Genomic DNA, 25,947 nt, shown 5'->3' with positions numbered 1-25,947 from the left:
GTATCATAGTTTAATTATATGGTATTATTCATGAGGACCCTGTACCATGCATTCTAATATCCATGTGTCATCACACCAGCTGTTCTGTTGGTCATGTTTTGTTTTTGCTTTGCATGGCATCATCTGTTGTTTGTTTGTTTTCATTTGTTTATATATGCATGATCTAAGGCCTGTACTGGAGCTGCCATGGACATCTCGATTATTCACTTCTGTTCCTCACAATTCTATCACACACACACACACACACACACACACACACACACACACACACACACACACACACACACACACACACACACACACACACAGTTTATGAGGATATCTCATAAAGTTGTGAACGGATTTGGACAAAACTTGGTGGATGTATGACAACGATGAATTGATTCAATTTTGGTGAAGATCTGGATCAAGATGCTAGCATTTTAAAGTCGTTCTTCACCATTACGAGATCGATCAAAAGCTATATATATATATATATGAGTAGCATGAAGCATGATATTTCAAAGAGTTGTGGAGAGATTATGACAAAACTTGGTGGATGAGTTGGGTATGTGACAATAACTTATTTGATTTTGGTTAAGGTCCGAATGTAGAGCTGGCCTATTGGTGCGATACAAATGGTAAACTGCTCAGGCTAGTGAAGTATGTGCTCTACCGGGTGCCATTCTGGTTTAAAAAACATTGGGTATGACTCAGCTGGCGTTTGAACCGCAGACCTCCCAGACACTGAGCGGACACTCTCACCAACCGAGTCTTAACCCTCATTTTCTAACGTTCGGCTGCTTTCTGTCATCTTTTCTTTATTTATCTTAAGATGCATCTCTTTCCTCTTTCTGGAACAATTTGTCTTTCCTTTGAAAACTTTAATCTATTGTTCAAAGGAATGAGGTTGATATAAACTTTCACAAATCCATGTGACAATTACACACTTTCCTTTTTGGGTGCTGGAACGTTGTCAATATCCTGCACAAGCAAACCTCTGTTTCAATGAAAATTAAGTTTGTATTGCTCTCGTATCAACGTTTTTGTGGGATTGAGTGTTGAACTGTTTGGACAAATAATAATTGTGGTAGCAAAGCACCTTAATGCAACATTTCCCTCTGTTTTGTTTTAATTTTAGATGTAAATTGCTCAGGGCACCATTGCTGCCATTGTTAAAATCTTAATGGGGTTTTTTTTAGGAAAGAAATATTTTCTTATTGAGCAAAAATTAAAGCAAAACATTAAGGTAAAGCATGACAGCAGCGAATGGTACATTAAGCTCGTACATTCGCTCGTACATTAAGGCCTTTAGAGCCACTGCTGTCATTAATCCTTATTTACAATGACACAAAATACAAAACACAAAACAAATCTCCATATAAGCTGAGTGAGAAAATTGAAAGATCAATAAATTGTGGGAGGAAACTGGTAAAGCGGAAATGAAATGGAATTTCTGATACAACAGTGAAACATTGCAGGCAGGGTGAAAAAAAATTTATATTCTGGGTACAGTGAGGGCTTCTTGATAACATGTATTAGTCTTATGAATGCAACAACAACAGAATGATGTTGATATAAACTTGTGAAAATCCACATGACCATTGCACATTTCCTTTTTGAGGGTTAAGTTCATTGCAGTTCCCTGTGGAGATCTCGCCTCTGCCAGTAAAATAATACTCCGTAGATTATGCAGAGCTGAAAGTGAGAGAAGATACTTAAGTCAATCAGCTGGACGGACGGCTTCTCCGGCAAACTACTGGACTGGACACTGCAGCGCTGCAGATACATCTCAGCTGAAAACAACAATGAACTGTGTCCCATGTAGGCTGACTGAAAGCAGCACTGAATCTTACGAAAAAATATTGTTGTAGAATTAGTCAGTGTGGAACAACAGCCTCCTTTCTCTAAGGTCTTTCATTGCAGTTGAATTCATCAGTTGTGTTTGCTGGGCTGGGGCGCTCCGCCATACGGTATGGACAGCAGTTTCCTTGACTTTAACATAACTGCCAAAATACTGTTAAATAATGTTTCCGAGCCTACAGAACCCTCTGCTGTTCAGGTAAGAGATCACCTCTGTAGGTGTAACCTGGTGTTGGCTTAACGGTTAAGGTGGCTGGCTTGAGATCTTAGGGTCCTGAGTTTGAGCCCCCACCAAACCATTGAATGAACACCAGGTGTGCTGACTCGGCCTGTCATCCCTCTGAGGTCAGCAAAATGAGTACCAGCTGACTGGTAATGGGGAGCTGACATCAGCATCAGCAGCACAGCCGCACCCCCTTAAAATGATGCAGCCAAACAGCCACAGGCTGCATATGAACCACCACCACCACCACTGGAGGTGTAATGACCAAAATCAACATGCAAGCGGGAAAACCAAACCATGAACAGAAGCTCTTATGTCATTATCATGTCATTGTCATTATCACAAAAAACTGCAGCTGTTCTTTAACACTCCTGGCTATTTTGCATTCCATATCTTGCAAAGCGATAGTTTTCAACTAAACATCCATTGTGAAAAGCAAATGTAAACAATACAAGTTTCATTGGTTAATACAATTTTAAGATGCTAGCTACACAGGATGCTGGAGCAGCCATCTTAATTGCACTCATTTCTTCATCTTTCACCATTACAGTACTGTTATTCATTGATTTCTAATGTGAACTAAGTCAGAGGACCAGTGATGATGGTTAGCTTTTGTGATCACAGGCTTGGGTCAGTGTTGCTTTCATTCTTTTTCATTCCCTGTGGCTGAGGTTTTTACTCGTTTGTGAAACCTAGAAAGGTACCTTGACAATGGAAGGTTATTTCTAGTAATGTAATTCGAAATACATTGGATGCAATAATAGCAAATGACATGGTTTTTTGCAGGCCAGGCTCACAAAGTGGTTCAGGAGGTGACTACAGTGGGTGTACACCAAGAGCTGACGTGTTTGACGCAAGAAGAAGGAGATGGTTCAAATGATGATGATCCGGACATGATGGTGCGAGTGAAGGACGTCACGCCAAGTGTTAAACATCCAGAGCCAGTTTTGCAGGGGAACCTGAATGTGAGTTCTGCGACGAACAGCCGGAAGTCAGCAGCTATACTTTTCTTGGAGGCCGGAAAAAGCCTCAGGTGGGTTTAGGACCAGCTGTGGAAGTTACCCCTTCAGGCTGTCTGTTTGTCCGATTCTTATATCCTGTAGCATTGTCCACTTTTGCCTGTCATCCTGCTTCTCCTTGCCTGGTGTGTCATATCCTGCATTGACTGTGTTAGGTTGTGCTGTTATCCCAGGAACTGAGGTGCAACATGTATATGGTTCGGCAGAATGACCTTGTTTACTTTACTGTGGTTTATCTGCCTTTGTATTGTCTGCTGTTTAAAAAAATGTTTTTTTTAGTTTTTTTTTAGTAAATTGGCAAATGTAAACAGATAAGGTCGTGGCAAAATGAGCAACTCAAAACATGATGGTTGTGTGCAATGAATGAAGCAATTAATGTTGTGTGCCTGTGAACTAATGTTATTTCCTGTGCCATCATATGTAAAACCTGTACTCATGCACAAAAATGCATGTGATATTTTTTAAAATAATAATTGGCTCTTGCGTTTTCAGTTCAATTTCATCTGGCATAAAATTATCGGTTAAATTCCAAGCTTTTCTACTTTTTCCCAGCTATATTTACATGTCAATCCTACATTTTGTTTTTGGCCTTCCATTCCCACTATCAGTATGTATATTTCTCAGCCTTCTGTCATTCAAGTGTACCATGAACCTAGACTTCCATTCTAAAAAGTCTTGATGGCATCATTTCTTATTTTCATGCCATCCCTCTTTCAAATTGAGAGCATAATGTTCTCTTAACGAAGTTTAAATTTTGATATAAAGACCTCAAAAGGAAGGGATGAACCTTCAACTGTTTAAAGTATTGCCATACTACTTTGCAAATTGGGATTTTGATTTCTTATGTAAGCACCTGTAAATGTCATGTACTGTGTGCATGTGTGTCTACCTGTGCACATTTTCAGCAAGGTGCAGGCACGACACACATTTTCGTCATACTTGCAGCGTGTCCAGCAGAGACTCGTAAAGGAGAGTTGCATTCTCGAACATGAAAGAGAGTCCCATTTGGAAGATGAAAAGATGGTAAGAGCTGCGCATTCTTTTTGGTTTTTCCATTAATGATATCTTGCTCTCAGTGATTGTTACAGAGCTTTACACATTCACTGCCCAATTTACGTAGGGTTAGCCTAAGGTTATTTTGCAAGATATTGAGTAATATTGTTTGAGAAATGCGATAGTGGAATTAATGGAAGTGCCTCCCTGAGTGAGTATTTTACCTCTTTACATGTAGAGAGTCTTTTCCTTTCACCAGTCCTTCAATTTTGCAGATGAGGATGATGAGGAGATGAGCTCTCTCTCTCTCTCTCTCTCTCTCTCTCTCTCTCTCTCTCTCTCTCTCTCTCTCTCTCTCTCTCTCGCCGAACTGATTTCTTATGCTTGTTCTAGTCCACATGAGATTGTAAATCAATAGCACCTTTATTTACCACAGAGATGTGCATACCAGCTCTACATTTCATTTTTAGGTAATAGGTTGTGGACAGCAACTGCTCAGGGTAGTACTACTGTTCACACTTAGGAGCGTTAAAGTGGAGCCCGGAAACATCTTACACTCTCCGTGTCAGAATTTATGGTCTTACTTTCTGTCTCATTCAAGCTACAGCTACCGGGCTAGTTTAATCTCTCTTTCTTGCAAACAATCATCATACACTTTTCATCATACACTTTTCTTGCTCATTTTCACTCCTCACCTTTACATTTCTCTCTTTTCCTCAAAAACCCTTAGACTGTTCTCTTTCTTCACTTTTCTATCAATGCAGCTCTTTTATTTAAGGCCTGGCCTCGATGAGGACTATATAGTCTGTGACTGGAGCCTTCAACATTAAAATATAGAAGAAGAAAAACCATGCTAAGCATTCAGCTTCACATTCTTCTCGACCACTTCTAAATCACAGGAATTATGTCTTTAGTTCTGCAGCGAATTTACACTTTCGTTTTGGCATTGTGAAGAAGAAAATCAAAAGAAAAATCAAACAAATGTACTGTATGTGTATGGTATAACAATGGTACGGACTCAGAAAAGACTGACTGAGCATGCCATTGAACTTCATCTACATCTCGCTGTCTGATAATATGGACCAACTTCTATCTACTCATCCCAACTATCTCTTCCTCATATGTGGTGATTTCAATTGTCACCATGCCAGTTGGCTGGGTGTGGGTACCTCTCTCACCAGCCATGGCTACTCAGCAAAGGACTTCTGCGACTCACTGGAATTGACACAATCTGTCAATTTCCCGACCTGGATCTCAGTCAATGGAGCATCTTCTCTTCTGGACTTGGTTATGACTAACTTCCCTGAAAATGTCTGCTGCTCTTCTTCTGCTCCAATTGGCTCATCTGATCATGTGCTTGTTAAAATGGACATCTCTCTGACCATTCTCAGGGAGCCTGCTCAGCTTCAACGAGTCTGGCATTTCACTCAGGCCAACTGGCACGGTCTTCAAGCAGCCATCAATCATCTGGACTGGTCTCCCATCTCTACCACCTCTGACATCAACTCATCCTGGGAATTCTTCCAAAGTACATTGCTCTCTCTCATGCACAGATTTATCCCATCTCGTCTTCAGTTGTCATACCCTTCCTCCCGTCCATGGTACACGGAATCTTGTGGTGAGGCTGTTGCCCAGAAACAACTTGCCTTCGTCTCCTGGAAAACAAATCCAACGGAAGGAAATGTCATTTCCTTTCACAAAGCCCGAAACAAGTGTGTGTCCACCCTCAGGAGAGCCAGGAAACAATATCTCTCTGTTCTCAAGACCGAACTCTCTTATCTGTCTCCCTCTTCCAAATCCTGGTGGCGTCTGGTCAAATCTGTTTCTGGTGTTTGTTCCCCTTCCATCCCCTCCCTTACCTCAAACGGCGACACAGCTGACTCCGCATGTGAAAAAGCTGAATGCCTCAACTCTGTGTTTGCCTCTAAATCTTGTGTCCCAAACCCATCCCTCTCTGTACCCACCGTACCCAGTCGTACCCAGCTGCTCCTGGACTCCGTGTCCTTTCCTCCTGACAAGGTGGAAAAGTTTCTATCAACCCTCGACTCTGATTCTGCAACTGGACCTGACGGCATCAGCCCACGTGTCCTAAAATCCTGTTCTTCTGCTCTTTCACTCCCTCTCTCTGTTCTCTTAACCCTCTCTTTTGCTCAAGGTCAACTGCCATCTGCTTGGAAATCAGCCAACATCACCGCTTTACACAAAAAAGGTGCAAAAACAGATCCTAGCAACTACAGACCAATCAGCCTTCTCCCAATTATCAGCAAAGTCATGGAATCCATCATTGCTTCAGATATGAAATCTTTCCTCTTCTCCAATGACTTGATCTCTGATCATCAATTTGCTTTCAGACCAGGTCACTCTACTCTGGACATGCTGCTTCTGCTGTCTCAACAATGGATGGAGGTCCTCAATGCCAAACAGGAAATTAGAGCTGTCTCCCTCGACATATCACGTGCCTTCGATACGGTCTGGCACCCCGCTCTGCTCACGAAACTCTCCTCCTTTGGTATCCATGGAAATCTCCACGCATGGCTGGCGGACTTCCTCTCTAGTCGTAGTCAATGTGTGGCCCTGAATGGGTTTCTCTCATCTCCTCTTCCTGTTCAGGCTGGAGTTCCCCAAGGCAGTGTTCTGGGCCCTGTGCTTTTTCTGGTCTTCATCAATGATCTCTCTGACTCTCTTGAAAATCCTCTCTATCTCTTTGCTGATGACTCCACTCTCTGCTGCTCCATTCCTCATCCCTCAGATTGGTAGTCTGCAGCCTCCTCACTCTCTGCAGACCTGGACAAAATCACAGACTGGGCAACAAGTGGAACATGTCTTTCAATCCTGACAAATCTCACACTCTTACGATGTCTCTCCGAAAAGACCGACTGGACAACCCTCCCATCTACTTTCTGAATAATCCTCTCCAAGAAGTTCTGTCACTCAAGCTTTTGGGTCTCACTATCTGCCATGATCTTTCCTGGGAAAACCACATTTCCAAGCTGGCCTCCAAAGCCAGTCGCCGACTGGGCATCCTCCGTCGTGCGAAGTCCTTCCTTGGCACACCTGAGCTCCTCACCACGTACAAGGCTTTCATCCGCAGCTCAATGGAGTACTGCTCTCCCCTCTGGGCTGGTGCTCCTGCCTCACACCTAGCTCGTCTTCACGCTGTTGAAACCAAAGCGTTCAGAATCATTGGAATCTCCCGCGATGACGCTATCTCCGAGGGCCTTTCACTTACTCACCGCAGGCAGGTTGGTGGTCTTTCCGTCTTCTACCGACTCCTCTCCGGCCTTGCTCCCCCAGCTCTCTCTGGGCTCTGTCCCCCAAATATTCCTACAGGTCACACAAGATCTGCCTGCAACCCTCTTATGGTTAAACTGCCAAAATCAAGACTCTCTGCTCACCTTCACTCCTTAATTCCTCTTTTCTGCCGTCTCTGGGACAAACTCCCTCACTCTCTTCAATCCCACTCCTCCCTCCAGGTCTTTAAACGGCTGTTCACCACCATCTTTTATCTTCCCCAATCCAAAACCTTGATCTTTTCTACCCCCGCTAATTTCACCCCAAATCCACTTTTTTGAGGTGCCGACTTCTTTCCTGGAAGTCCTTGGTGTCCTTGCGTTTTATGCCTATCCTGCCTCCTCCCAGGCCCTCTCCCACCCACACATCTCCCGATGTCCCTGCTCTCAAAGGTTGTGTTTGTGTGCTTCCTCCCCTTCTCTCCCCATCTTGTCGACCGCTCCCCTTTTTATATACTTTGTTTGCTTGTTTGTTTGATTTGTTTGTTTGATAAATGTTAGCTCTTTCACGAGCCTCGACTCTGTATGCAAAAAAAAACAAAAAAAAAAACACTGCGGGGTTGGACAGGAAGTGGACTCCTGATGTTTCAACACGTCCATTACGCCATGAGAGAGTAGTACAGACTTGTACCAAGCTGTCCTGGTACAAACAGCACATAAACACATTTTATCACCATAAGAAAATGTACAAAAATGGTTTAACCGTTTAAATAAGGTTAAAAAAAGTCTCCCAAATTTTAATATTTATCACTTTGCAAATGCCAAAGCAAAACAACAGCAAACCCCGGACATTTGTAGATATTTTATAAAACCCAGCCATATGAAGAATTAAGAACTGAAAAGGAGGACATGTCTGTGGAAAACCAGACGCTTGATAACACTAGAATTGAACCTCCGACCGCCCAGACTCAGAGCAGACACTCTCGCCATTATACCACCAACTCTGGTTATGATCTACCCAAGACAGGTTGTAGCTGGTGGTGAAGCCCAAAACTCCAGAAACTGCATCGATGTCAGAGGCTGACCAAAGAAATAAATTCAAGGAATTTTCCAGTTGTTCCTCTTGGGTGAACAAAGCAAAAGTGTGGGACTATACTGCTTTTAAAGGCATGCTTTAGATGTATGGTGAACTTAGAACTTCGATGAATGATGAGACGATTATTTTGTTTAGATTGGCAGAGGGGATGCTGCAGAACCTCAGCCTGGGAAGTCTGTGGATCACAGATGAACTGTCAGCTGAGACTCTTTCCTGTTTGTTGCAAAATCAATGGAGTATAAGAAGTAGTACTTAGAGAAATTTGTGTGTGTGTGTGTGTGTGTGTGTGTGTGTGTGTGTGTGTGTGTGTGTGTGTGTGTGTGTGTGTGTGTGTGTGTGTGTGTGTGTGTGTATTTTAGTAATGGTATTTACTCCCATTGTGGTATCTCCTGGGCATGATCCCTTTGCCTTGTTCAGTCTAATGTAAATTATTTATTTTTCTGGCATTGTTGTTGCAGGACATTGTGGTTCAATTCCTGTGCCGTGCAGCGGAAAACCTACAACGACCTATACGATTGGCATTGCCTGGCCGCAAGCTTCCGTTATATGACCGCAAACGTATCCTTGCTCGACAGTTGGGCGAATTTCTGCATTACTATAATCGGGTGGGTACTCCGGAAATTTGTCTGTAGGCTTCATTGGTTTATTATTATTCTCTTATTCATTGCAACTTTAATGTTTTATTTATTTATTCATTTTAATGAATTCTCCGTTATTCTGTTTTTTATTTTGGCTCAGGCTCATTTATGGGCTTGTACATGTATTGTATATAAAGGACAGGACTTTTTTTGAGGATGCGCCTATACAGCCGTGGGAGTCTCATAGCATCATGAGCTGTGTGCTTAGGTGGGAATATCAATTTGGTCAAAGCAACAGGCAATTAATTTTGTTATCCCCACACTTTTTGAAAAAAACGGGGGGGTGGGGGATATTTTAATCAGCTCTGTCTGTCTGTCCATTACGTTATCTCCTCTGAAACGGTTGTGCTGAAATTCACCAAATTTGGTAGTTATGATCACCACATGGCATGAAGGTGCAAGAGCAGTATCACTTTTGGCCTCACCCCATGAGAGACCACTGACTGTCTGCGATGGCAAAGTGATAGACCCATAGACTCACCTTCATCATGGGAGATTCCATTAATCTTGAAGGCCTTGGTTTCCAGGACATCAAGCTGAGCAAGAGAGTCCACTGACCTGCCTGCGTTGGCAACGTGATACACCCATAAGCTCAGCTTCATCACAGGAGATACCATACATTTGAAGGCCATAGTTTCCATGACATCAAGCTGAGCAAGATTTGAGGTAGGAGTGCCAGCCCAGAAGGGACAGCCATCCTCCATCAAGCTGTGGATGAAGGCCTTGTAGGTGGATAGGAGTTCATATGTGCCAAGGAAGGACTTTGTATGATGGAGGATACCCAGTCGGTGGCTGGCTTTGGAGGCCAACTTTGAAATGTGGTTTGCCCAAGAAAGATCATGGCTGAGAGTGAGACCCAGGAGTATGAACGACTGAACTTCTTCAAGAGGATTATTAAGAAAGTAGATGGGGTGGTATTGCCAGATGGTCCTTTCGGAGATAGTGAGAGTATGAAATTTGTCAGTATTGAAAGACATATCCCAAGTATTTCACCATCTTGTGATTTTACCAAGGTCTGAAGAGAGGCTGCAGCCTGCCTGTCTGAAGGATGAGGGATGTCACGACAAATGGTGTAGTCATCAGTAAATCGATAAAGGGGATTTTTCAGAGAGTCAGAGGGATCATCGATGAAGATCAGGAATAGGACTGGGCCCAGAACACTCCCTTGGGCACTCCAGCATTGACAGGGAGAGATGAAAGGATTCCCTTGGGTGCCACATGTTGGCTACGAGAGTAGAGGAAGTCAGTAAGCCATGTGTGGAGTTGGCCTTAGATGCCTTAAGCAGGGAGTTTGGAGAGCAGGGTGGGATGCCAAACTATATCGAAAGTACGAGATATATCAAGAGAGACATTCCTGATCTCATGTTTGACATTGATGGCTTCCATCCATTGTTGAGTGTGTAGAAGCAGCATGTCCAAAGTGGAGTGACCTGGTCTGAAACCAAATTGGTGATCTGAGATGAGGCTGTTGGAGAAAAGGAAATATTTCATATCAATTGTGATGATGGATTCCATAACATTGCTGATGAATGGAAGTAAGCTGATAGGTCTATAGTTTAGGAGATCATTTTTTGCACCTTTTTATGTCATGCAGTGAGGTTGGATGATTTCCAAGCAGAGGGAAGATGACCTAGGGCAAATTAAAGGGTGAAAAAAGAAAGAGAGAGGATGTGAAGTTGGACATGTGAGCTGATGCTGTCCGGTCCAGTAGCAGAGTCAGAGTTGAGGGTAGAAAGAACCTTCTCCATCTTCTCAAGTGCAAAAGACACAAATCTTAGGAGCATTTGGGTTATGATAGAGAAGAATGGGTACCAAGAGTGAGGGGTTGGGGGACACATGATTTGGAAGCAAACACAGAATTGAGGCATTCAGTCTTCTCACGAGCAGAGTCGGCTGTGGTGCCATTTTAAGAGAGGGAGGGGATGGAAGGGGAGCATACACCAGAGACGGACTTAACTAGGCTCCACCAGGTTTTAGAGAAGGAAGACAAGTTTGAAAGTTCATTTTTTATGTCGAACAGATGTTGTGGTCTGGCTCTTCTGAGAGTGGGGATGCAATTGTTGCGCACTTTTTGGAATGCACTGAGATTTCCTTCAGTAGGATTAGCCTTCCAGGAAGAGAAGGAAGGTTGTTTCAGACCAACTGCCTCACCACAGAGTTCAGTGTACCATGAGTGGGAAGAGGGTTAGGATAATTGATGACTAGATGGGATGAATCTGTGCATGAGGGAGAGCAGCTTACTGTGGAAGAATTTCCAGGTTAAATTAACATCAAAGACAGTAGATATGGGAGAACAATCCTGAAGAGAGATGGCTGCTTTGCAGTCCCTGCCAATCTGCCTGAGTGAAATGCCAGACTCGCCGGCATTGAGGCAGCTCTCTGACAATAGCCAGAGATGTTTACTTTCACAAGCTTATGATCAGATGAACCAATTGGAGCAGAGGAGAAGAGCAGGAGACATTTATGGGAAAGTTAGCCATCATCAAGTCCAGAAGGGAGGATTTACCATTGGGAGAAATCTGGGTAGGAAAGTTTACAAATTGAGTCAGTCCCATGGAGTCACAGAAGTCCTTTGCTGAATGAAGTGTCATGGCTGTTGAGAGGGGTACTAACACCCAGCCAATTTTCTTGGTGACAATTGAAATACCCACATAGAGAATTGGGGTGAGTGGTTAAACGTTGGTCCAAGTTGTCTGAGAGAGATGCAGACAGAGTTGTCACTGTTAGGAGGATGGTACAACCCACAGACGAACAAGAGGTGGGATCAGAGAGGAAGTCGCAGCCAGAGGTACTCCTGAAGAATGTGGGTTGTAAGATCAGTACATGACAGTGAAAAACTGAATTATTTATGTAAAGTGCAACTCCACCACTGGGGGCATGGTTCATACCTATTGTTATGTCGGTAGGGGTAGCAATATGTAGAGCCAGATAGATCTGTGTAGGTAGGTGTCCGACTGTCGCGATAGGGAATCTACCTGTAATAAGTTCTGTGTGTTTAGGCATTTTGTCGGTTAAGAGTATATCTGTGGACATACCTGGATGTTCGTGTGTTAAATAGAGTTAGGGATTAAAAGATAACGCCCCTGTGAGTCTCACCTGGTCAGCCAACCATTTGTCCCATATGGCACTGCACACCACTTAGACACGTAGTTAGGATCTCCTTATTGCAACACTAAATAACTAAATCCCTTCCCTGACATGACTTTGGAAGACGGGCAGGCAAAGAAACCAAGCCGGGACACCGCCGATAATGGCCGCCACCACCTACACCTCTGGCGGGCCTATCCACCTCGAATAGCATGCGCTATGACCACGGAGTAGGGAGCGAGGTTGGGAGGCGCGGTGGGTGTAGGGCTGAGCGAAGCTGGGAGGTTCGGTGGAAGGGACTGATTGGTTGGCAGCGCGCCAAGGCTGACGTCACTGGCCAGCAGATATTAGCGAGCGCCAAACGCCATTTTGGCAGTTGCTTCTGGCAGTGAGTCTTGAGACGCAGTGGAGTGAGCGAGTTGGCGAGTAGTTGAGTTCGCACAGGCAGAGAGTTGTGAGAGAGTTACTTCGTTGGCTTGGGCTTGGCTTGAAGCGGCACTTGGCATGCAGTGGACTTGCGCTCTCCTCCCCTTTTTGCCGTTCTTCGTCGTTCTGTGTTCGTGCTCGAGTTGAGGGTCGACCTTGTGTGGAGCTCGCGGGCCTGCGTTGGATGCGTGGTGCTTGGTGCACGGATCTCGTGGGTGGCGAAACGATCGGAGCTTGGAGCGAGGCCTGGTGGTGCTCGGAGGTGGTCGGAGAGGGCCGCGTGGGACGCCGAACGGAGCCATGTTGGACGGCAAACCATACAAGACTACAGACAGATAAGGCCAAGCTCCGCGTTTACACTGTACACGACGAGACGTGTTATTTTCGTATTCATATTCCCTCGTCTGTGGTTGAGATCTGTCGTGTGGGGATGTCCCAACTTCGGCCATTAGTTGATTATCATCGCGGTTTTCCTGTCCCACCATCCTTGTTAATAAACCCTTATATTATTTTTATATTCCCTGTACACCTGAGCCCGCTTGAGTTGATTTCCCCGACAGGATCGCCATTTCACAGTTAAGCGCTTCCGCAGCCTCCATTTTCCTTCTCCCTCCCGTGCGACACATAGTAAAATCCGTGTTTGGGTTGTGCCTCCGAATAAGACCGTTTAGGCTATCCGCGACTCTGGTGTTAACCAGAGTTGCGCGACACTATTAAAACGAAGGAGACAAAAATGGGGGAGTGAAACTAAGGTGTCAGAGACGTCCTGTGGGAGGTAGGATTCTGATAAAGAGATGTCTGGTTTATCGGCAGTGGCCTGGATTGAGAGAGCTGTCAAGTTATATCGGAGACCTCGGATGTTTTCGATCCACACAGTTAGAGATAGGGCAGGAGGCGTTGGAAGGGTGCAGGATAGGGGGAGGCTTTGCAGGGGCAAGGTGAGGCTTTGGGTTGGAGGTGGGTGAGGGGAAGCGTTTAAGGGTGGGTAAGGTGGAAGCATTGAGAAGGTGAGGGTGAGGAGGGATGCAGAAAAGGGGGACATGAAGCTTTGGGGGCAGATGCTTAATCTGATTCCAGATTCTCAATTTTGACAAACAGTTGAAGTTGAAGATCATGGGATGGGAGGTAAGATCCCTTGTTGAAGTGAATGACAGAGAACCGCTGCACTGTATGAGTGGCGGGAAGGTTGGTGGACCAAGCACCGAGCGGACAAACACCTCTGAAAAATAATCCTTGTGAAGAAGAAGAAGAGACGTATATCATTGTGTAGAAATGAAACACGTGTAGCATTTCTGAAGGAGATACAAAGGTTGAAATGCAATTTAATGTTGATTTATATTTAATGTAGGTTTATTTTGGAGATCTTGACAAAAGAGGGGGGTGGGGAAATGTAAAACCAGAAGCATAAGGAGACTCGATTCGAAATGAGAATCGTTATGGAGTGAAAAGTGAAGTAAAAAAAAAAAACATTGTTTGTTCATTTAAATAATGTATGTTGTTGTCTATATTTCCTCTTTATGTTTTTATTTTGTTTGTTTTTTCACCTTCTTTCTCCTTCTTTACATGCTTTATGATGGTCCTTTTTCCTATTTTTGATGTCGCTTGTTATCCACCATATTGGGCGCAGGAAGCTGGGTGTGCAAGCCACTCCCCACTGCTTCCATGTTTTGTTGTCATTTGTGTAAACGAGCCACGGTACCCGCCCTATGGGCGGGGCTTCAATTGGGAAGGCCAAATGAAAAGGCAAAATATCAGAAATTGAAGGGTTTTTTTATTTTAAACGATTCATATAAACATCCGTTGAATCATATCACACGCAAATCATCAAAATCTAAACAGTATCTTTAGAATTTCAATAAAAGCCACACCACTGTTCATATCGGTAAATATTATTCCATCGTGTTTCAAATCGTGATCGATACACTATGATCATGATGATCATGATCGTGAATCGTGATCGATAATCGTGTTCACAATCGCTATGTCGTATGTACTCCCGATACGTGTACCAAATTCCCGATACGTGTAACTGTACCAAATCAACAGTTAAAAGGATTTTGAGCCGATAGCTGTTACGGCCTTGGCAAGATCGATGGAGACAGCGATCTGTTAGCGTATTCACAATCGCTATGTCGTATGTACTCCCGATACGTGTACCAAATTCCCTATACGTGTAACTGTACCAAATCAACAGTTAAAAGGATTTTGAGCTGATAGCCGTTACGGCCTTGGCAAGATCGATGGAGACAGCGATCTGTTAGCGTATTCACGGCCCAAATCGCTATGTGGATTTCTCTCATGTAGAGATTAAACGTTACGGCTGTTACGGCCTTGGCAAGATCGATGGAGACAGCGTTTATTATACTTTTAATGAAGGTCACTGTCTCAAGCCCCAGTCCCCATCAAAGATGGGACTCAGCGGTTTACCCGAGCCTGACGGCGAAGGGCAAGGTACACGCTGGCCCGTCCAGTGTAGCGCGCGTGCGGGCCCGGACATCGAAGGGCATTAAACGTTCATTAAACATTAAACGTTCATTAAACATTAAACGTTCATTAAAGGATTACGAAACGAAAAACATTACGAAATTACGTTCACACCGTCACATGAAACACTACCGTGAACACATACATCGTCACAATGAGAACATCATCACAATGGACGTTATGCGAACGTGGATGTTATGCGGGAGTCCAAACCTGAGAATACCGGAGACCAAAGCTGAAATTGGAAAAACTAAATAGCCTATTTTACTCCTGGAGATCCCAGGATTATCCTCCCAAAATATCGTTTTGATCGGTTGAGCCGTTTTTGCGGTACCTTCGAACAGATGGACAGACATTTGGTGAATTATTGTAAGACTAGCAACGGTACCCGCCCTATGGGCGGGGCTTCAATTGGGAAGCCCAAATGAAAAGGCTAAATATCAGAAATTGAAGGCTTTTTTTCTTTTAAACGATTTATATAAACATCTGTTAAATCTCGATCGGTGTGGCCATTTGTGCGGCACCCGGGAAAATAACGTCATGCGGGAGCAAGTATCAGCAGGATGTGGCAGTGTGGGAGTCCACGTTTCTGATCCTCCTTCATGCCGAAGTAGCCCACCACTTCTCCCAGCATTCCGCTCTTCAGATCCGCCATGACAGATTTAAGCTTGATACTGAAGACGCGTGCAGTTAGTACTCCCAATGTTGTATGTACTCCCGTGTCCTCTAACAACCCGTGTCCTTATAAAAGGTCTTTGTCCGAGGTCACCAAGTTCGATCGGTGCAGCTGTGCAGCGATCGGTGCAGCCGTTTTTGCCTCACCCGGGAAAACAACATCGTCACAATGAGAACATCGTCACAATGAACGTTATGCGAACGCGAAGGTTAGCAACGGTACCCACCCTACGGGCGGGGCTTCAATTGGGAGGCCCAAATGAAAAGGTAAAATATCAGAAATTGATGGCTTTTTTTGTTTTACACGATTCATATAAACATCCGTTAAATCATATCACACCCAAATCATCAAAATCTAAACAGTATCTTACTATAATTCACCAAATGTCGCACAGTGATCGATTTACTATGATCGTGATGATCGTGGTCGTGAATCATGATCGATAATCGTGTTCACAATGTATGTACTCCCGATACGTGTTTTCTTTAGTTGAAATGGGTTAGAATTCTCTCAAGCAGGGATTCAACCCGTGTCCTGATCGTGGCAGGTGCAGATGTGTAGCGATCGGTGCAGCCGTTTGTGCGGCACCCAGGAAAGTAACATCATCACAATGAGAACAATGAACGTTATGCGAAGGTGAATGTTATGCGGGAGTCCAAACCTGAGAATGCTGGAGACTAAAGCTGAAATTGGGAAAACTAAATAACCTATTTTACTCCTGGAGATCCCAGGATTACCCACCCAAAATATCTTTGCGATCGGTTCAGCAGTTTTTACGGTACCTTCGAACAGACAGACAGACAGACGGACGGACGGATGGACGGACATTTGGTGAATTATTGTAAAATGAATAAAACCACACTACATAGGGGTTCAGTTCAGGGACACAGAATAAAGAGGCAAATACTCACATGGCAACACCAGACAATCCATCTCTCTTTTGCTTCACTTGGAGTATTACATTTCCATAACATTCATTGTCACATTTGGGATTTTTCAAAAGTAGGCAAGTTTTATTCCTCTTACTGAAGTCGAAATAATCTTTTGTCCCCCACCCCTCTGGGTATTTAAGATGAGTTGCGACCGAATGACGGATCATCTGCCCATGTACTTTTGTGTACACGATATTTCAAAAATTGTTGAACATTTAGCTTTCATGTTGCAGATATCTATTCCTCATGATGTAATTTCAACCTGATTATATCACGGCGGTGATTGGCTGAATTATGTTGCCATGACGACCATCTTGGTAACTTAGCTCGTGTATGCAATATTTCATTTGGATGCAATATTTCAAATAATCATGGATTTATTTTCAATAATCAATATACGATATTTCAATTAATCATGGATGCAATATTTCAAAAAACGTTCAAGATTTGCCTTTCATATTACACAGATCAATTCCCCATACACCCAACGGGTGGGGAACCTGGAGTATCAACTCCTTGTGTCATTTGCAGTTCAAGTTTGCTCAGTGAAACAGGATATGTATTGTGTATTTTTCAACAGGAGACTGAGCAGGTGTTCCAGAAAAACTGGCAGGAGGGAAAAGTGGACGATGACGCAATGCCTTCCGATGACTTTCATGTTTTTATTGAAACTGCCAGGTATGCCTTATCTCTAAAATACTTCGAATTAGCCAGTAGCACGATATCAATTGTACCTTAAAAACTATTTTGCAGAGGTAGTCACGTCAATTTTATTCATATTCTTACCAAAGGCTCATTGGCTGAACTTGTACTAAATCATTTCCAGGCCAAGGACATTAATGGACACCTGTGTAGATTAATTCCAAGGGTATTATTAATAGAAGAGGTGCAAATCAACTTATTACATGAGATTTGAACTTGGGATCCCTGCATAAAGAGGTTTGTTCTCAGATGGGAACACCAAACAGGCCAGCTTTTTGTATTTTATTTCCAGCAAAGTTTTTGGACTCCCGAGCTGGTGTCCCAAATAACTTTGTAATTCGATTAAAAGCACCTAATAGTGAAATAGCAATTTATTCTATTGTGATATTGTCACGGTAATAATCACCTTAAAGTTTGAATCGTGCTCTATTTTGGAATTTTATAAGTCACCTGTGTTATGAACCAGTTACATATTATATACATGAAAATGCTTGAATCTTTCATCCACCCTTTCCACGCACGTTGTAATACATATCCCTCCCCATGCATGATAATTTTCGATGGATATCTATCTATAATTCCAGTAATCTCTGTGTGTATGTTTGTATGTTTGTATGTTTGTATGTTTGTCTGTGACCGCTGTTTCTCGACAACCACGGGTCCGATATACTTTAAACTTGCCAGGTATATTGCTGGGGACCCGAGGATGTGCCTTTTCAAGGTTTCATATTAATCGGACAAGTAGTTACCGAGCTATGGCGATTTCTTTACCAAACTCCGCAAGCCGTTCGCTTTGGACCAAACCATTTCATGTAAATAGAGGGGGGGGATTGTCACCGTACTCGCAAGCCGTTCGCTTTGGACCAAACCATTTCATGTAAATAGAGGGGGGGGATTGTCACCGTACTCGCAAGCCGTTCGCTATGGACCAAACCATTTCATGTAAATAGAGGGGGGGGATTGTCACCGTACTCGCAAGCCGTTCGCTTTGGCTTTGCGAATGGACCAAACCATTTCATGTAAATAGAGGGGGGGGATATAATTTTAGATATATATATAGTACGGGCATGCCCTAGTATATTTAATTGTGCAAGCCTGGTGTTGGCTTAGCGGTTAGGGCGCAGGCTTGGGATCCTAGGATCCTGAGTTTGAATCCCGGTCGATCGCTGAATTAACGCCAGGGGGTTGACTCAGCCTGTCATCCTTCCGAGGTCGGCAAATTGAGTACCAGCTTGCTGGGATGAATGATCACGGTGTGTACCCCAATTTAGAATAGGTACACCGTATCCCTGCACATCGTAAGAGGTGACTTAGGGTTGTTGTCAGGAACGGCATCCGGCCATAAAAACATTGCCTCAAACAGGGAACCATGATTGTCATGGGGCCCGCAAGGCTAACCCCTGCTAGCGGGGAAAAATGGCCTTAAAACGATCATTCATATTCATTCATTCATTCATTTATTTAATTGTGCGGCAGATGAAGTGTCTGTGGTACCTGCTTTTGTAGTCCCAAAATCTACCTATACTTGTCCTAAAAGCCCTTTCTTCCAATTCCGTCCAATATAAGCAAACAGCCCGAAAGGGGAGGGAGTGAAAAGAGCAGAGTGATGGTTATTCTTTGCTGTTTGTTTTTGCATGTTGTCCGGGTAGTGAAGTGGAGTTGGAAGAAGTTCTGACGTCTTACACTCAATGTCACAAGCACGTCGGCGTCTTTCTGGGGACTACCACGCACTGCAGCAAGCGACCTCAATCTCCCACCCAGTCTGAGCATGGTGAGGCAGATAGGCCGATGACCTTATACAAGGGAAATAACTCGGTCTAGGAAACGTCACCTTACATAAAGGGGAACCTGTGTCTTTCCAATTCATCATGCTTTGCCCTCCAACCCTCCCCCACTCTCCCCTTTTTCACGTTCACTTTGGTTTGATAACCTTAACCCAACCAGCTGCATTGTATGCTGAAGCTTGCCTTCCATTGCTGTTTGCAATAATTCCAGGAACACTGTTAAAAGTTTATTATTGGTGCTTTCATCAAGGTGCTCGATGCTTTTGGCACCTTTTTGTTTGACTCTCACTCAATGTTAAAGTTTGACTGTACCGCAACAATGAACCTCGTGATGACTTACTGCCACGACCCATAGCTCTTCCACAACATCAAATTTATTTTCCGAAAAATTTCAACAGACGTCCAAGCTCCTGGACCAAAGAAATCACATCGCTCTGTTAACTAACACTCAAGACGTTGCTTAGCAACCTTACCCTAAAATTGAGATGACTGCACACATATCAGATAGTAAGTAACCAATGTCTCCGTCATATATATTTAACATTTTTATTTCGAGTGACTCATTTTTATGGGCGGACAACATAGCTCAAGATAGATGTAACATACTCCGCTTTTGAGCTGTCCAGTCTGGATTATATTCCCAACCTGACTATAAAACTATCACTCATGTGCTTCACAGGCAGAGTGATGTTACATCATTGAGTGTGCCCTCCTCTGTAGGGATGTTAATCTGGATGTCCTCTCACGAGGTAAAGATCCCCCAAAAAAACCTGGCGAAATTCTAAATTACTGTCTGAATCTACACGGGGAACTACATCGGCGGGCATGTTATATCTAGAGACATAATGCAAACCAACATCCATGTGCTGCATTTGAATGAATGACTCACTTTTGCATTTCTCATGTTTTTTCTCCATTTACACTGCATATAGATAACTGAAAAATAAGTGGGGTCATTCAAAAGGTTCTATAATTGAGATACTCACAATAGTCCACGACACATTAAAAAAGAGCATAACAAGACTTAAATATGAATAAAAATGCTTTTATTTGTTTTTTTAAATTAATTATATACATAGATATGCTTAAATAATTGAGAAAAAGGCAAAACATTAACTGACATGTTATGCATTGCCCTCCAGTGTATTTGTGTAAACAAAAACTCCAGTGTATTTCCCACACAAGTTACTATATTTTGAGTTCAAAGTGTTATGGAAAAACAATTGGAAGAAATGGCGGTTAGGTGCAAGGTAGGTTTCGAAAGTAAAATTTGGCTAAGTAAAATTGAGCTTAAATCGTGATTTGCTCTTTTAAATATTTGTTGCTTCTGCAGGTCCTGCTGCTTTGCAGGAGGGGGGAAGTGTTTTTTACTTGGTCGAAGATTCGGCCACAAAATCGCTGTCCTCACCTGTCCTTCCGGTTTCAACAACCAGCCTGGTTTCAGAGACCTTACAAGGAGATGCCACCAGTTCTAGCCATTGTGCTACTACTGCCACTACTATGGATTTGGATACGATAGATACATCCCGCTCTGAGATCCGTCCCACTCCCTCCCATGCGATTATTACAAAGACAATTTCTGAATGTTTCGAGCAGCCATGCACTTTCTCTGGAGACAAAGGGGAACTCTCTTCATCACATCAGATCTGTGGCCTCCGTTCCAGGGAATATTTGCTGACTACATCAGCATTTACAGACCGTGGCGTTGAAGGAGCAACCCAAGAATCATCTTGCTGTGCTGTCACCCACCATCCAAGACCAGTGCGGCATGAAAATGTGACTGACGGTATGCTTCCTCAGCCACTTGATGGGAAATCTCACCAAAGAACGGGAGAGGAACCTCAACAACAAACATCTTCACGGCACCAAGTGAGTGGCCAGTCATCATCGGCCATTATGTCTTCTATACGTGCGGCTGCACAGATCTACAAGCAAAAGTTCTGCTGGCCTACAACAGGTATGACGGTTTGAGATTGCAGTTTTGTGCGGGTATGAAAGCAGGTGTGATAAACCTCGACAGGAAGACAAGATGTTTTTATTAAGCTTTATCCAAGGATGCCGCATGTAAATTATGTTCAGCCGGCAATCATTTACTCTAACTAAAATCTCCTTCTTTAATGGTCCCAATTATTTCCCCATTATTGTAGGGTTGGCTGGGGGAAGTCTTCTAACGGAAATATTAAAAAATAAGAATGAAATGACATGTAAGAACCACCTTTAGAGGCCATTTTTTCCACACAGAGCAAGGGTTGGCCTTTTTTTGGGCACCATGGTCCCCTTTTTGAAGCAATGTTTTATGGCCGGATGCCCTTCCTGCCACCAACCCTGTTAGTCACCTCTTGCGACACAAAGGGAATTACCAGTGAACTGGTGCTCAATTTGCCGACCTCGAAAGGATGACAGGCTGAGTCAACCCTTCTGGCGTTAATTCAGCGATCGACCGGGATTCTAACCCAGGATCCTAGGATCCCAAGCCAGCACCCTAACCACTTAGCGAACACCAGACATGTAAGGAAAAAAAAATGTATTTTGTATCAAAGTATCAAAGTAGTTTGTAGCCTGGTGTTGGCTTAGTGGTTAGGGTGCCGGCTTGGCATCCTAGGATCCTGGGTTTGAATCCCGGTCGATCGCTAAATTAACACCAGTGGGGTTGACTCAGCCTGTCATCCTTCCGAGGGCGGCAAATTGAGTACCAGCTTGCTGGGATGAATGATCCCGGTGTGTACCCCGGTTAGAATAGGTACGCCGTATCCCTGCGCATCGTAAGAGGCGACTAACGGTTGGCGCCAGGAAGGGCATCCGGCCATAAAAACATTGCCTCAAACAGGGAACCATGATTGTCATGGGGCCCGCAAGGCTAACCCCCGCTTTAGCGGGGAAAATGGCCTTAAAACGATCATTCATTCATTCATTCATTCATCAAAGTGAATCGAGATGCTATGATTTATTAGTATTAAAATAAAAGTTATCATACAAACTTATTGCTCAAGTAAAAGTTTATATTTTCTTAATGATCTTTCTATTTTTGTCTTCGTCTCCTTAGATTACAATCTCCTTTGTAGGCCACCTGCTTATTATATACGCACAAGATTGAAGGGATGGTGGTGGAGGGGTTAAAATAGAGAAAAGGAAGGGGATGTGGACAGAACGGGAAGAAATTTGGTAGAAGATAAACCATGAAGTGGCCACGTCACCTCACAGTACCATGATTTTGTAGGCATGGTTAAACTGTTTCTTTCAACTGGGTCATAAACAATGACAGAATCAGTTTCACATCATGCACGAAATTGCATCACTTTTGGCAATGCCTTACGTCACAGTGTGTATTCCATGCTCTTAAATATATGTCATTCCCACCACCTCCCACGCAATGCCTTTAGATGATATTGCACAGTTGATGCAGAATTTACCCAACCTTCAGAACTTCCTTTATGAGCTCAAGAACCTGTCATGTTGACATTGGCTAATGTGCATTTTGACGAATTGTTGTGACCCATGGCATGCTGCACTTTGTGGTTCTAGCAGGCCAACGTGGAAGTGGCATGATGAATCGGGCACGTACCGACTCTGCTCTGCCAATGCAAGTGGCTCAAGGGACCACATGGAGCATGGGAAGCAGTGAGGGAAGCCCTGAATCAATATTTGCGGCTCTGGCGCACGTGACTAAGAGACAAGCCAGTCACCATTTAGCTTCCAGCCACATTCGCCTTCTCACAGAGCATGTAAGTCAGAGGTTATGCTGGATTGTGAGCCTATGAGTTTCATGTTGGTTTACGAGCAAGTGGTTGTTCAATGTTATTTTATTTCGGAAAACAATTGGGTAGGGCCTGTCATAGCAGGCAACAGCAGCACTTTGACCTCGACACTGTTACAAGCTGGAATGCAAAAACAATTTCTTGAATTGATTGGTTTGCTTTCCTCTTGAAATCTGTCTGTCTGTCTTTCCTCTTGATTTCCCCAATTTGTCAATTATTGTCCCATCTAGTGAGACCTGGCTTTCTTTTGTCGAAGTTTTCTACGTTCTTCCACATTTGACGATTGTGCCTTGAGCCAACCTATTGGTTGGTGTAACCTATTGTGTCTTATTTGTAGCATGCTAGGGGCATTTCTCTCTCTCTCTCTCTCTCTCTCTCTCTCTCTCTCTCTCTCTCTCTCTCTCTCTCTCTCTCTCTCTTTCTCTTTCTCTTTCTCTTTCTCTTTCTCTTTCTCTTTCTCTCTCTCTCTCTCTCTCTCTCTCTCTCTGTCTCTGTCTCTGTCTCTCTCTCTCTCTCTCTGTCTCTCTCTGTCTCTATGTCTCTCTCTCTGTCTCTGTCTCTGTCTCTATGTCTCTCTCTCTCTCTCTGTCTCTATGTCTCTCTCTTTCTCTTTCTCTTTCTCTTTCTCTTTCTCTTTCTCTCTTCTCTTTCTCTTTCTCTCTCTTTCTCTCTCTCTCTCTCTCTCTCTCTTGATTAACACTCACACAAGTTCAATATAATGAAATAATTCCCGGACATCTGGCTTGTCTTCAATTCACTGCCAATAATCAAATCTTTGTTTTTGTAAACATATATGCCCCCTGTAAGAATGCTGAAAGGCAAAACTTCTTTCTAAAGCTAGAGGATCTTCTGAGTACATTTGACTTAAATTGCTCTTTTATAATGAGTGGCGACTTCAACTGCACTCTTGACCCTGCGTTAGATAGAAACAGTGCGGAGCCACATCCTAGATCTGCCAAACCTTTGGAGAAAATCATCAAGACGACGAGATTAATAGATGTCTGGCGTATTCAGCACCCTATGCAACGGCAGTTTACTTGGTCTAGATGTACGTCTCAGATGCACACACTAGCCAGGTTAGACAGAATTTATGTCAATACTGTAATGCTTGACAAGATATTGAAATCTGATATTGTGCCTTCTCTTTTTTCTGATCACCTGGCTGTAACCTTGTCCATTAAGCTTGCTCTGCAGCAACATGGCAGCCCATATTGGAAGTTCAATGTCATGTTGCTGGAAAATGCTGCTTTTTGTGAAGCTTTCAAAGTGTTTTGGATTAGCCTCAAAGAAAGAAAGAATAATTTTGATAACCCGATATTGTGGTGGGACTACGCAAAGGCACAGATCGCTGTCTTTTGCCAACAGTTTAATTACTTCTCTTCTTTCAGTGTAAAAAGGGAGAGGTTCACACTAGAAAAGGAAATAATGAAGTTGCAAACTGATGTGGCAAATAGCCCCAATAGAACAAATAATCATTTGCTTATGGAAAAGAAGACTCTACTAAACAGCCTAGTCGAATACCAAGCAAAAGGTGCAATGGTCCGTCTACGGATGGATCAGCTATATAATTTAGATGCACCGACCAAATTTTTTTTCCATTTTGATAAAAAGACTACCAATCAAAGGCAAATTGAAACCTTAAAGCTCTCAACTGGTAACACTGTGACGTCACAAGATAATATAAAGAGGGAGGTCTATAACTTCTTTTCAGACCTGTTTATGGCAAATGATGTTGACGATGGCTCAATAAGTTACTTCACATCTGACTTACCCATGCTTAGTGCTGCTCAAAGGGATCAGCTTGGCTCCTTACTTTCCTTGGAAGAGCTTACACTTTCCCTTGCTTCTTTACCTACGGGTAAATCTCCTGGGTTGGACGGCCTCCCAATAGAGTTTTATAATAAATCCTTTTGGCCCTTATTAGGCCCAGAACTATTGGAGGTCTTTAATAGTTCATTACGTTGTGGTGACTTGCCGATGAGCTGCCGTAGAGCAGTCATTAGTCTATTACCCAAGAAAGGAGACCCTCAGCTCATTGATAATTGGCGTCCAATTTCTCTTCTAACTTCAGATTATAAAATATTTTCTAAAGTTCTAGCTCGACGCATCGCCCCACTCCTAGAGTCGTTGATTCAAAGTGATCAGTCTTTCTGTATCCCTAACCGACAGATACACGATAACATTTTTTTATTAAGAGATCTTTGGGATGTGTGTAAAATAAAAAATGACAATCTTGGTTTGATTGTGCTTGACCAAGAGAAGGCTTTTGACCGTGTAAGTCATGTATATCTTTTCAAGGTGCTAGAGTGTTTTGGACTTGGTCCTGTTTTTCTTTCCATGGTAAAACTGCTCTATAATGGCATTTCCTCAATACTCAGAGTAAACTCTGAGCTAACTTCACCTGTAAAGGTTGGAAGGGGTATCCGTCAGGGATGTCCTTTATCTGGTATTCTGTACTCTTTAACCATTGAGCCTCTTTTAATCAAAGTCCGCAGCATCTTAACCGGATGCAAAAATTTGCTCACAAGGCCTGTGAAAGTCTCTGCATATGCTGACGATATTTGCGCCATCGTACATAATAGTGATGAGATAAAGAAACTGGTGGATTGCTTGGACTATTATGGTTCAGCTTCTTCAGCTTTGGTAAACTGGAACAAGTGCCAGGCGATGTGGATGGGCCCATGCCAGCACCCTATGCCTGTCCTCCCGAAACACCTCACCTGGTCCCTCAACGGAATGAAGTACCTTGGTGTTTACATCGGTGATGAAGCAACACAAGCGAAAAATTGGGAGGGTCTCGCTGACTCTCTCGAACAAAAGCTGCGGAAATGGAAAGGTTTGCTGGCTTTGCTTTCATACCGGGACGAGTCCTGGTCATAAACAACCTAGCAGCATCTATACTGTGGCACAGAATCAAAGCCATTCCACCTCCTGAACGCTTTCTGCTGAATATACAGAAGACAATAATAAACTTCTTCTGGAGTGGAAAACATTGGCTTCGTCCAGAGATCTTGAATCTTCCCTTAGAGGAAGGCGGGCATGGTTTTGTGGACATCGTAT

General features: G+C 43.4%; 1 protein-coding gene across 3 annotated transcripts in view; it reads left to right on the top strand.

The window, feature by feature from the left end:
- The window catches only part of TTLL5 (tubulin tyrosine ligase like 5), a 232,972-nt gene that overhangs the window by 144,498 nt on the left and 62,527 nt on the right, over positions 1-25,947 (top strand). For all 3 annotated transcript variants that reach the window (XR_013620981.1, XM_078766222.1, XM_078766220.1), the window contains exons 22-28: positions 2,852-3,098; positions 3,990-4,107; positions 8,862-9,008; positions 17,227-17,324; positions 18,998-19,119; positions 20,466-21,089; positions 22,655-22,854. Coding sequence is in view for 2 of the 3 variants with exons in the window: in XM_078766222.1 (XP_078622348.1) it covers positions 2,852-3,098; positions 3,990-4,107; positions 8,862-9,008; positions 17,227-17,324; positions 18,998-19,119; positions 20,466-21,089; positions 22,655-22,854 (1,556 nt within the window). In the remaining variant the exon portion in view is untranslated. The remainder of the gene's footprint in view (positions 1-2,851; positions 3,099-3,989; positions 4,108-8,861; positions 9,009-17,226; positions 17,325-18,997; positions 19,120-20,465; positions 21,090-22,654; positions 22,855-25,947) is intronic.

This window comes from Myxine glutinosa, chromosome 1 (assembly GCF_964187855.1).
Source record: "Myxine glutinosa chromosome 1, kmMyxGlut1.1, whole genome shotgun sequence".
NCBI classification, from domain to species: domain Eukaryota; kingdom Metazoa; phylum Chordata; class Myxini; order Myxiniformes; family Myxinidae; genus Myxine; species Myxine glutinosa.
This window is presented reverse-complemented; position numbering and strand designations above follow the sequence as displayed.